General features: G+C 45.5%; 1 protein-coding gene across 4 annotated transcripts in view; it reads left to right on the top strand.

Annotated features, from left to right (window-relative positions):
- The window catches only part of Nrp2 (neuropilin 2), a 119,169-nt gene extending 110,149 nt beyond the window's left edge, over nt 1-9,020 (top strand). For all 4 annotated transcript variants that reach the window (XM_013520730.1, XM_013520731.1, XM_005397004.2 and 1 more), the window contains exons 16-17: nt 3,467-3,517; nt 5,687-9,020. In XM_013520730.1, the coding sequence (XP_013376184.1) occupies nt 3,467-3,517; nt 5,687-5,991 (356 nt within the window). In that variant the 3' untranslated portion in view covers nt 5,992-9,020. The remainder of the gene's footprint in view (nt 1-3,466; nt 3,518-5,686) is intronic.
- Nucleotides 9,021-13,393: the final 4,373 nt, after the last annotated feature.

The raw sequence follows: 13,393 nt of genomic DNA, 5'->3' as shown, positions 1-13,393 counted from the left end.
GAAGCACTCTGCTCCAGCTCCCCACATGTTCCTTGCCAGCAGTGGCCTGGCCTCTTTTGCCCAGTCCCTCCCCTGGATTCCAGCAGCACATAGAATCCCCTCTGTGATGCCACATTCTCTTTTGTGCCCTTTTGGCATATTAAAAAAAGGCATAAAAGTCTTGAGTCTTTGCTTCCCAACCAGTCTGGAGGGCCTTGGTGGTAGACATCGGACCCCATACATCTTCATTTCCTCACGCCTTCAGTGTGGTTCTTGAGCATCTAGTGAACCCTCTTCAGGAATCACAACTGGTGGGTTGGTTTGTTGGTTGATTGATTAGTGGAGACTGCTCCTTTTTCTGAGTGATAGCTATTATGGAAAATGTGATGCCTCAAATTTGAGATCACTACATCTTTATATCATGAAAAGCCCTGCAAGTTCCAACCAAAGTGATGAGCCAGTGATACAGGCAAACAAGTAGAGTGTACACCTTTAGCCAACTAGGGCCTGAGTCAGGGCAAACCCTGCATTTCTGTTGGAATGGAGAAGTGATGATACAGTCGGTCGTAGTAGCAGCATCCTGCCCATCTGAAAATCTGAATGCAGAATTTGGCCCTAATATAGTGTCTGAATTAGCAATGAGGCGGTGGAGTCCTGGCCTGAGAACGAACCCTGGCCTGAGAGTGAACCCACACCAGAAGGAAATGGGGTCATGCAAGCACAAAGGTTTAAAGTGGAGGTCGTGTGGGTGGTAAGAGCCGCTCCCCACCTGTGAGCTTGTAAAAGTATGGCCCACTCCACTCTGCCTAGCCCAGCTCATCCTCACAAATATACCCACCCACTGAAACAGGGTCTTGGGAAGCCTTGTCCGTGTTTTCCCCCTAAACAAAATTCTAAGTCCCCGTTCCTTTCCCCTGTTACATCCTGATATTTTTCTCTCCCTTCCCTGATGGGCACACCGTCCTGGGGCTGCCATTTCCACATCACAGGAGGGGCTGCTTCATACCCTGCCCTCAGCTCCTAGTTCGTCCTTCTTCCTGTTCCCCTGCACTCCCCCGGATTTCCTCTTGGCCACTGCCCTGCCTCACTTTGCCTTATTTTGCTAGAACTGTAAGACCCAGTGGAAGATCCACAGTCCTTCTTGCCAGCATTCTGAAGACACAGGCAGTTTATCTACTGGGCTCAGCAGAAAAGGAAAGTGGCCCATGAAGGGCAAAGCGGCTTTTGAGAAAGAAAGCTCTTAATCAAACACAGATATCGAGAATATGAGCAAGGGGACTAGAGAAAATTGCTATCAAAGTAAATTGCTTTTTGTACAAATGTTCCCTTTATTTGGGTTTTCCCCAGTGTGTCATTCTTGCTTTAAGACTTGGTGAACAGATGCGCTTTTGAAAATGTTGATTAATTTATCCTTTCTTCGACCCCTTCCCACTCACCCAAACTCTTGGGAGCAGTGATTACACAAAAAAGCTAAGTCAAGCCTCTAAAGTGTTCTTCCTCACCTTAAGTGGCCTTTGATTCTCCAGGTGCAGAAATCTCAGCTGCATGTGAGCCCTTGATTCCATAGGAACTTAAAAATGGACCAGTTCTTGGAAGTCATCTCATCCAGTCCTCTGCTTCCACAGACAAGAGGCTGTGATCTCCTGGGATAAAGTGTTCTCACAGCCATTACCACCCATTTATCCTTCTCCCTTCAAGATGAATGCCACATCCGTTCCTTTCCTGCCCAGGATCAATAGTGTCCTAAACCTTCCCAGAGGGTGTGAGATGGCACTCTAGCCTCAAGAATTTGTCACATCCTTGGCAGAGACCAAATCCCTAAGAGGAAGAACAGGATCTGGCCCAGAAGTCACTGGCAGGAGCTTTGTGATTCTTCTTCGAGCCTGATTCACATATTCTTAGCCAATGTTCTGTGTCTTTTAACCGTGAAGTTGTTAAGACATATGAGCATCCCGTCAAAGTGGCTAATTGTCAGAAATGTGACAGTTTTCTTCCATGTTCTTTTTTCCCCCTAAATTTAAAAACTTTCACAAGCTCAATTGATCCCTGTGACAGACACCACCTGCCTCTTGTTGAATAACATTTGAGACTTCATTCCAGAGAAACAGCCTGCTTTGGAGGAGCCTGGAGAATCATGCAGGAGATGGGCACAGAGGTGGGAAAGCTGGCATGAGCTGCAGGTGCCAGTTGCTGTGCTATAAACAAGCCAGGAATGGGCTGGGTTTATGGAGGACTGGCACCACGTGGCATTGATCTTTTCAAGTGAGACCTTGGCAAGTGGTTCTGTGTGTCCCTTACTAGAGGCTAAGAAGAATGAGACTAATGCAGGAATAAAGAAGTCCTCTACTATGACTTAAACCACTAACTTCAGAAAAGACTGAATTTGAAGTGTGCTAGTGATGGATCAATCCTTAGTTCTGTTCATGGCCAAGTAGAACTTTCTGAAAGCATTGTGCTAAGGCATAAGATGCCCAAGGTGGCCTAAAGTTCTTTGCTTCCTCTCCTTGTTACTTTCACTGTTGGGGATTTTGAGAGCATAGACTTGGGTTGAAGAGAACGCCTGCAGGGCCATGTGCACCCTCTGGGACTATCTTGAGCTGACAGTTTGGAAGGTCTTATTTATGTTGAGGAATAGGAAAAAATGATAAGACCCTGCTTTTTCTCACATATCTGATTCTCTTTTTCAATGTTTTACCATTTTTGACAGCAAATTTATTGGCTCTGATTTCTGTAAGATGGACAGTATGGTGAATAGAAAAATCTGTATTACTCATCCCTCAAAAAATTATCATAAAAGAAGCAAAAGATAAGCAGTGATAATACTTGGGGGAAATTCAGAGTAAATTAACTTGGCTCTATTTATGTCTGGCCTTATCAGAGTGGCTACCCATGTTTGATCTATTCTAAACTCAGAAGAAATCCACTAGGAAAAATGGACTGGCTGGTAAGGGGGAGTCAAGAAATGTTAACACAGATATATGAAGGTGCACAACCATTGGGATAGTCTTTCCAGTTCTACACAAAATGATGAAACATGACTTCCTTAAATTAGCATGCACTTATTTGAAATCCGGAGGAGAAAGCCTTTGGTGCTTTATGTCCACTTAGATGTATGAACATGAAGAGATGCAGTGGATGTCTTCATAATGGCAACTGATGACACACAGAAGATGCCATTGGGGGTGCCTTAGATAAACCCAAACCTATATCAGTAATGAGTGAGAGTTATTTCAAAGGTACACATGATAGAGTAACTGGGCACTAAAACCTGACCTTTCTTATTATTTCTGTCTTTCCAGTTGTTGGAAGTAAAACCAGAGAGTGTGCAGGAGAAATGATCCACTGATGTGTAACTAGTTGGTCTAGAAGTGGAAATGATTCTCTTGCCCATCATAAGGGGGAGTCACCCTTTAAAAGGTTGTATCTTTGCCTTTTAGTTATAAATGATAGAGCTGGTTACAACTTGGTTTGTTTGTTTTCCTTATAGTGGACATCCCAGAAACACATGGGAGAGAGGGCTATGAAGATGAAATTGATGGTGAGTATTGCAGTGACTTAGCAGGTAATCATGGAATCCAAGTGTGGTTGTGAAGATATCAACAAAAAGAATGCCCAAAGTATTGGTAGGCCAAACTTAGGACTATCAGTCAGAGACAGAAGTGCAAAGAGTCCAGAGAAGAATGAGGAAATCATCAATTATTTTGCCAAGGTCAAATAGAGATTTAGAGTTTGTTGAGTCCCCTCTGCCTAATCTAAAACAGGTCTTCTATTTCAAGTAACTTTCTACGTCGATGGACTTCAAATCTGGATAAACCCTTAGAAGTGAAAACCAAGTTCCTGTGTACCTGCCACTGATTGAACCCTGTGACCTCCTCCCAAAGCGGGCCTTAATGAATGATTGTGGATGTGGGTATTCCCCCAGGCCAGCTACAGTATATGGTTCCCTGGGTGACACCTTGGTCACACTATCCAAGACTACAAATCGTGCTTATTAAAGACTGGTCATCTTTTCACACTGCACATCTCCTATTTTCATATTTATTTCAAGCTCTATTCCTGCACTTCAAGTGCACAAACCTCAGAGGCTGAAACAGCTGCCTTTACTGGAGGGCAGGTGCAGTTTCTCCTGCCCATTCAGACCAGTGCGGGTCTCCCTGGGCTTCCACGAGTGCCAGTGTCGTTTCCACGAGACTCATCGGCAAGCTTCTACTCAGAGCACAACCTCAGACTAAGACTGATGCTTTCAAGTGGAGCCGTTTATAGACCAGCTGCTTTTAACCTGACTTTAATCAAAGTCTTCAAGTGTAGTTATAGAAACCAGAGTGATGGGCCCAAACAGCACCTTGTTAATGGGCTGCAGGCTTTCTCTGCCAAACCCAGTCCACCTCTCCTTTTATGGGCAAGAGTGTGCGACTGACTTTCATAGGGAGGCTGCAACAGATCAAGCTGCAGAAGCACTTGATGAAACAAAAAAAAAAATGCAAAGAGGCAGGATACAGAAAGCCTGATTCCTATTCCTACCTTACCTGCTTACTCTGTGCCATAAGAGAATCACCTAATTTCTTTAAAGCTCAGTTTCCTCTTCCACTAAAAACCTGCCTTCTTCGTGGGCTTCTTAGGTGGTCCCAAGGACATGGGCCCTGGGCCCAGTCATGACTTGGTCATACACTATGGAAATATAAGGTTGTTGGCTTTCTAGGACCTCCATAACAGTACCACAAACTTGTTAGCTCCAGCCACAGGTATGAATATTCTCAACATTCTGGAGGCTAGAAATCCAAGATCAAGGTGTGGACACACTGGGTCCTTCGGAGGGCTAAGAGGAAAGGGTCTGTTCAAAGTCTCCCTTGGGCTGTAGATAGCCATTTTCATGTTCACAGTGCATCCCTCCAGTTATGTCCATGTCTAAATTTTACCTTTTAATGAGGACAACAGTCTATTGAATGATAGCCCCCCTCCTCATGGCCTCATTTTAATATGATTACCTCTGTAAAGACCCTGTTGCACAGTAAGATGACATTCTGAAGCAGTATTGGGTGTGACATGTATGGGAAGGGGCAATTTAATCTAAAAGAATAAGGTTTGCATGTTAAAGGCAGTCTCCTGGCCTAAAAAAAGTCTGCTCTTTGTATGACCAGGAATGTTGACTCAGGAAGCTTGCTATGTAAAAATAGTCCCAGCCTACTCTTTGAATTAACTTGAAGCAGTTCATAGTGAGGAATAAGTGCCCCAAAGATATGTGAAGGTTCTGTTATGACTATCAATCCCCTCACATTGTTAGCATCCAGTGAAATGTAATCCACTGGTAACATGCCTGCCTCATATGTGCCAGGCCCTGGGTTTGATCCCCAGCTCCACACATACAATCCATGATTACCTACCTAATGTAAGCCAAATTACTAAAATGCTAAATGTGTAAAACTTACAAGCTGTCACACACCAAGCACTTGACCAATAGTTCACTTAATTCCCCTAATAACACAGTGAAGTCAATTGTATTAATATCCCCATTTTACAGATGGGAGAACAGAGGCAGACTTAACTTGCCCAAAATGACATTGCTATAGCATAGCAAGGCTGGACTTGGAACCCAGACAAGCTAGTTCCTGGGTTCCTCCTACTTGTTCCTATGCCTCAGGGCTGGGAGCCTCAGTCATTTCCCCCTGCAATAAGCAATGCATGTAAATGCTTGTGTTTTATGCCATAGATGAGTATGAGGTGGACTGGAGCAACTCTTCATCCTCAACCTCAGGGGCTGGAGACCCCTCAGCAGACAAAGAGAAGAGCTGGCTCTACACGCTAGACCCCATCCTCATCACCATCATTGCCATGAGTTCCCTGGGGGTCCTCCTGGGGGCCACCTGTGCGGGGCTCCTGCTCTACTGCACCTGTTCCTACTCTGGCCTCAGCTCCCGCAGCTGCACCACACTGGAGAACTATAACTTTGAGCTCTATGATGGCCTCAAGCACAAGGTCAAGATGAACCACCAGAAGTGCTGCTCGGAGGCGTGACAGATTACACGTGAATTGTGCCTGACGTTTCATTCCAGCAAGAGGGGCTGGTGAAGATTACATTTTTCCCTGTTGGAAACTGAATGCCATAATCTTGATCAAACCGATCCAGAATACTGAGAGTATGGACAAGACAGACAGGCGAGTCGAGGAAGGAAGGAAGATGCAGCCATGGAGGGGATCATAGCCCACATAGGACTGCAGTGGCTGAGTCATTGCAAAACAGGGCCACATTCTCTGCTAGGACAAAAACAGGAGCCCATCTCTTCATGGTCACAGTTCTATTTTGTTTGTGAGTCTGTTATTCTTGTTAAATATATTTCATTTCTTTGGTCTGTGAGCAACTCAAAGAGGCAGAAGAGAAAAATGACTTCTTCCACAACAAAGAGGGGCAGTGATCAATGGATACTCTGTGCTTTTTCTTTCTAATCAACACTTGAAAAGCAAAGGGTCTTTTCAGCCTTTCCATCTTTAGAAATAAAACTTTAAGAAAGCCATCCAGCTTATCCCTTCCTCTGATGGTCTTAGGATTGAAGGGATTTGCTGTGGTGTGCCTTCTGCCGGCCACCCCGACAAGCTGCCATTTCCAGTCCTAGCATCTAAGTAGGATGTTGTTGCCTTTAACTTTTTTTATCCAGGGGAAAATTGCCATTTTAGGGTCAGCTTGAGCAGCTCTTTCTTAGATAGAGAATTAAGAGAAACAAGAAAGGAAACTTCACACTTCAAAACCCATAGATGCACCTCCATGTTAGAAGCAGACAAGCCTTAAAGTGCTTTGTGAATAGGAGCCATTTGTTAAATCTAGACCCAGAGCTTGTAGCTGGGGGTCTTCCCTTGTGGGGCCTCTGCTAGTGGTTTTGCCTTTTCTTTTCCCTTCTCCTTGTTTTTCTAAAGTTTATACACATTTACATGTGCATGCAGTGCAGCACACGCTTACACACACTCATGCACACACATTTTTTAGGTCTCTAAGTACCAGAATATAGAGGGGTTTGACATTGTCAGAGGCAGGTGAGAAAAGACAAGCTGTTGGTATGTTTTCTCCATTGGTGAGATGTGCAAGTTGGTGAAAAGAACAGCTGGAGAAGGATACAAAGAACAGCTGAAAAAGGATGGAAGAGATGTCCGAGCTTCATGATCATGTGCTGGCAAAAGCTGAGCAGTATGGACAGAGGCATGTTGATTTCTCCTTTGGGTAACAACCACCACTCCAGCCCTTTGGAAGAATCAAGGCACAGATGTGTGATACCTGATTCTAACTAGAAGCCTGTGAATACTGCGGACTAAGAAGCTCACTACACTGCTTCAGCCCCAGAGAGGCTTAGATTATTATTCATGTATGTATCCCTACCACACATGCACACACACACACACACACACACACACACACACACACACACATTAATTTATGTGTTTTTTATTAAGTGCCTTGAAAAAAAATGAAGAAAAATGTACTTTCCCTCTGTGTAGAAATCATGAATATCTTAAAAGTTAAGGCATTCCTCCTTCCCTAACTTCAATGGCTCCATTCCCAGTTCCCTTAACTCAATGCTGATCCTATTAATGGAATGAGCCCTGCTACCCAACAGGTAGTCTGAGTCCTAGATTACTCCCAACTACTCTAGAAAAGGAGGCACTGGGAATAGAATTAAACTGTGTGAAGGATAAGATTGTCCACTTCAAGATCCAAATCTTATTTTGTATTAATGCCTAAGAATTGTCTGCATGCTGGAAATACATTCAGAACCCAAGCAGGATGTCCAGCCTGTTGCATATCAATGGCAAACTGTCAGACCATTTTTGCTGCTATGGTCACCCACAATTCCATTTGTCTCACACTCAAGTGAAAGGGAAAAGGTGAATGGCACTGACTAGTTCCTTTAAATGTTAACTTATGAAAATGCTAGTTCAATTGTAATGTCACAGTGTTTCGTATACAGAGAGGGAGAATTCATACTGACAACTATTTATTCATGTGTGTGTGTCTTTGCGCGCCTTTGAGTTCTCTGTATCTACTGTGTATGTGAATGGTCATGTGGGACTCAGTGGTGGTGTTGTGACTTTGACCTAGGGCCTGAGTGTAACTTCTGAGCTCCGCACTCATTGGCACAGTGATAGTTAGAGGTGAAAAGTAAAGCCGTGAAGCCCAAAGGGCTTAGTGTTAGATGCCCTCTGAGCTGGGCACACAGTAGAAGCAAGTTTTAATGAACTCACCCTCCTCTTCACCCTCCCATGCAGCTCAGTGTTCAGAAAGCTGAGAAGTTTTAGAAATTTCCAGAAGAGAAGTTCCAAACCCCATGAGGGGGTCCTGGCCTTCTTATGCCCAGTGGGTCAATTTATTATAATTCCCCAAAGACCATCCCTGTCTCAGGGCTGAAATTCACCTCTAAGTTATTACAACCCAGCCTGCATCCTTCCAAAAGTCCTACATCCATATTCATCACTGGTTGGTTTGAGGCCCTTAGTGAGCCCTGAGTACTGAACAGAAAAGTAGGGTCCTCACTGTAGGAAGATACCTCACCGAGGCTGGAGGCTGGGTCCTCTACTGACTTGGTCAGGGGATGCCTTGGTGCATTTATTATCTTTGTCTGCAGGTAGGCAAGCTGACCTGTCTCCTTAAATTGTTCCCCTTGCAAAACTCAACTCACAGTACTGATCTCCTTTTTGCCTTGTACTCAATGACACATTACCTCCACGCTCTCCAGAACTAGGTAGTGAAACAGGGCCACAGGGTTGCTGTCTCTCTTTGATGGGGTTGGGGAGTTGCCAGGGATGAGGGCCCAAGGAATGAGCATGAATAACAGACAAGGAAACAAGGGAAAAAGTTAAACTCACACAGAAAGTTAACTTTTCCAGGGTTTGCAGTTAAAAGTATTTGACCATTTGCTGGCTGAGCCAGATCACGGGAACTTGAGAGCTTTTACTGTGATTCTTCAGTGTAAAAAATAAATAACAATGTCAAACTGTGTTTATATGATTTGTATAAAGGCTTTTTAAGATTACTATTTAAATAAACATTATACCAGAGATATTCTTTTACGTTGTCTTTATTGGAGACAAAGGGCCTTGGGGCTCAGGTGACCAAGCCATCCCAGGGTAGTGGAGACTTCTCCGGACTTTAGCAGCAAAAGTCTCACCTCCTGGGAAACATCTTGTCGTAATCAGATTGGCCCTTCTGTGGAGAAAGTAAGTAATCTGTCTGTCTTATTATTCCTAGAAGTGCACTAGCCCCTTCAAGGGGGTCAGTCCTAACCTTGCAGCCTAATCTAGTCCTCCCAAAGGCTCTACCTTCTGATATTTCTGAAATGGGAGTCAGGGGTTCAACACATGCATCTGGGAAAGACACAAACATCCCTCAACCCAGGCAAACTTGGATGATTGGTCATTCTCTTGGGACAATATTTCTCAACATTGGACTTAGTGGAGTGTGTTGGCTTTTATAAAATAAAAATATTATGGAGATTGGTGGTGGACCATCTGGCCAGTGGGCTACTATAGGTCTTACCTGGTAGATGCCAAAGGTGGCAATGCCAACAGACAGTTCTCTCTGGACATTGCCACAGCCTGAAATTTTAGAAGCTTTGCTGCTTCCCTTCTGTTCAAAGTTGTAATTATCAGTGTCTTTGGTGATTCCAGCTTCTATGACACTGCTTCCTGAAGGTGGTCCTAGGCCAGAAGCATTAACATCACTTGTAAACTTGTCAAAGATGCATGTTCTTGGGCTCCATCCCAAATGTACTGAATCAGAAACCCTGGGGGCAGGGCCTAGGGCTCTGTGTTTTATGCCCACCAGCAAATGTGAAAGCTATGCTGAGGATCTTTTACCTGTTATTGGATGCAAAACAACCAGACTCTGGCCAGTGAACACTAAAAGAAGGCAGGTATATTCCTTAGTAGTACAGTAAGTTCCCAGGCAAGGAAAAGGGACAGATAGAAACTTGATCGTTAACCCCTTCTCCATGGATCCTATGAACCAGAGCTAAATGTGTTCCACTCTGGGGCTCTGTTTACCCCCACTGAAAGGAGATTCAGATCTATCACTTATTCAAGAAATGTCTTTGAGCACTTCTAGATTTAATACTCCAGGCAGGAGACAGAAAGGAAATAGCTGAACAAGTAAAATAAGGACTGGTTATGGTATCAGCTAACAAGCGGTTCTAATAGAAAATTAATCAGGCATGGTGGCACAAGCCTGTAGTCTCAGCTTCTCAACAAGCTAAGGCAGGACAACTGCTTGAGCCCAAGAGTTCAAGGCCATCTTGGGTAACATAGTGAGACATCTGGCTAAAGAAAAAAAGAAAGGAAAAAATACAGGATCACACCCTGTAACTGGGTGGTCAGAAATAGCCTTTCTCACAGGGTTATATTTAAATGAAAACCTACAAGGATGAGGAAGAGTGAGCTAAGCAAAATGCCCAGGAAAAGCTCTGCAAGGGACAGAATGGAAAGACCCTGCTGTGGCAAGGAGGTTGGTGTGGTCCTAGGAGCACAAAGCAGGGGCAGAGCTCCAGAGCATCCGGGAGAGGTGCAAGGGCCATAGAGGTGTGAGGCAGAGCCAGGCCAAGGGCCCCTGAAGGTCACAGGGAGGAGATGTTCTCGCTCTGTATTATTCTCCAGCTTTCTTAATTTACAGACAGGGCAGCCTCCCACCTTACTCCTCCTGTGATCCTCAAGCTGGCTATCATGACTCTAGGGAGGAGCCTTCATCTATGGTAGCAGTGACCCCAGCAGCAAAAACAGGTTACAATGAAAGCATGTTCCTTCTGTCCTTTGTCTGAGCTTTGGGATATTTTTAAAGCTCTAATAAACTAATAATATCTCCTGGTCCCTGGCCCTCCAGTGTTTATGTAAGATTCTTTTTTCTTATCTGCATCCTTCTGGAAATGTTTACATGATCCTCAGGGGGGCAGGCTGGTCAGTGAAACGCAGTTGGTACGGGCCCATCCTTGAGGGAAACAGGTCCCATCTGGCTGCCCAGGCTGCCTCTGCCCTGCAACGATGTTGGCGGTGAGGTCGGGGTGTGAGGACCCTGGAGACGTGACAAGATGACTCTTCCTATTCTCGCAGGCTTTGTCCTCTCATCTCAGGCTGAGATGTCTTCCTCTGAGGGATGAGGTGTGAGGTGGGGTTAGGGGAGCGTAGTTGTCAGAACAGAAAATGCCACTTGCTGTGGGTCCTGAAAGCTGCACTGGGACTTCAGGCCCGATCGGCCAACAGCTCCCTCAGGGCCCTAAGAGCCTGGGGCCACCCAAGACTGAAGCGAAGGTAGGGCTGCCCTGATTCCCTCCCCTTAGAATTCCTGAGCTTCCCAGGGCAGATCTTCATTCCTGAGTTTCTTCAGTGAGGCTGAGGGCATGATCCTGGCGGAAGACACACCTTCCAAGTTCTCCCAGGAGGATGGACTGAGACCTCCACAGCAGCCAATGAGCAAAGTGTTTCTGTAGCTGATCCAGAGTTGGACACCTGTTTCCTATCCCTTCCCTGCCAGAAAATCCCGTAGGTCGGGTATGTGTGCATTCATGTGTACAAGTGCGCATGTGTACTCTCCCTGTCACCCCAGGTTAATAAGCCCTGCATGGAGAAAGGGGCCCTTTTGCTAAGGAAATGCATTCCATTTTCATACCCCTTCTGGCACAAAGTGGCACAGGTGCAGCACGGCCTGAGCAGGCCCGTGTGGGGCAAGCCCCAACCTCCACCCTGCCGGCCCAGGTGCACCCCAGAGACACCCAGTCCTTTGCAGAAAACCCCCCAGGTGAGGCCAGGTGTTAGGGATGTGAGGGTGTAGGGTGCTTGTCCTAGGTCCCTCATCAAACCTGCAGGCCTGGGCAGCTGGGATCAAGTATGGACCCTCTCCCAGCCATAAGTCTCAGACAGTTGTCCCTGAAAAGTGCAGTTCTGCCTGCGAGGCTTAGGCCACAGCTCCCAGTGCCCCCAGAGTGGCTGGGAACCTGCTGCACAGCTTGTGGCCATGGTGAGCAAATCTCATCCTGAAGCCCTCGACTGCCGTGGCTGGGCACTAAAGCACAGCCTTCACTTCGGGCGGCGCCCCTACACAGCAAGCCAGCCGGGCATGACTGGGGTGACACACCAGCCTTGCTGAATTCACCTTCTTCCCTGCCTCTTTGCCTCCCCTGGCCTCCTCATCTCACCTTTCCTTGAGCATTTGTCACTCTCTTTCCAGCCAACTATTTTTTTCTTGTTGTTTGCAGATTTTACTTTTCGAAAAAGATTTTATTAGTCTATATTTGTACTGCATAATGTTTACATTCCTTGCGGAGGAGTTGGTACTTGTACATAATATATCTTAATTCCTTTTTTTTCCCCAGCCAACTATTTTTTTCTTTTCTTTTGCTTCTGGGAGTTCAGAGAAAACTCCACGGGGTTTGCAAATCCCCAGTATACTTGGACACAGCGTGGAAGTAGGGAAATACCATCGTCAGGAGACTGGAAACCAGTCTCACTTCTGCCTCTGACTGTGTGACTTTGGGGTAGCTGTAACACAGCTTGGCTTTCCCATCCGTAAAGTGAACATTGAGTCCCAGCTCTGACATCCAGGAGTGATTCTGTTTGGCTGTCGGTGTCTGTTATACAACCCCATGTGGAAGAAGCTTTGCAGGTACTCACTTCTCTACAGTCTCTCAGACCCGTGTGCAGCGACACAGGGATGGCACCTTTGGATGCAGTTCTACCCTGGATCTGGCACCTAATGCCAGCTTCCTAGCAGCACAATTGCTTTTTCCCCCAATGCCCTTAACACCTATCTATTTATACAGAAATCAATGTGTTCATTCGTCTCCTACAACTATCTGAGGGAGGAAACTATTCATGCATCCACTTTTATAAAAATGTTTTATATTAAAGGTCTATGATGTGCTCTACTGGGTGCTAGCAAATGCTGGATGATAAAGACCTAGTCCCTGTCTTCAGGGAGTTTCAAGTCTAAAGAAATGAAGTAAAGCAACTGAATTAAATAAGCACACAAATATATTGTAGCAATCATGGGAGGAGATGCAAATTGAAGTACTAGGAGCTGAATGAGTATGCAGTGGTTGAGGACTGGATTGCGTTCCCAGGGAGCTGAAGTCCTAGGGTGAGTGACATGAGTAAGAAACAGTGGCAGAATTCAGAGGCAGAAGAGCAGAGTTGTGCAAAGATGTGGTGGTTAAGGGGAAGCTGGCAAAGGCACAGTGGGGAGTGAGCAGGACATTGCATTTGCCTTTGCACGGGCATGCCCAGCTCCTACCTGGCCTCTTCTGTGTGTACCCAATAAAGGTTTTAAAACAAATGCTTGTTGAATGAATGGATAATGCAGAAATTCTCCTTTGGAAAGTCATCAAGCTTCCCAGTGTATTCAGAGGAAAATATAAGTATTTTAGTCCTTGCTTATCACCACCTGCGTTCT

This window comes from Chinchilla lanigera, unplaced genomic scaffold, assembly GCF_000276665.1.
Source record: "Chinchilla lanigera isolate Chin_1 unplaced genomic scaffold, ChiLan1.0 scaffold00056, whole genome shotgun sequence".
In the NCBI taxonomy this organism is placed as follows: Eukaryota; Metazoa; Chordata; class Mammalia; order Rodentia; family Chinchillidae; genus Chinchilla; species Chinchilla lanigera.
Note: the sequence above shows the minus strand (reverse complement) of the source record. Positions and strands in the feature narration are given on the sequence as shown.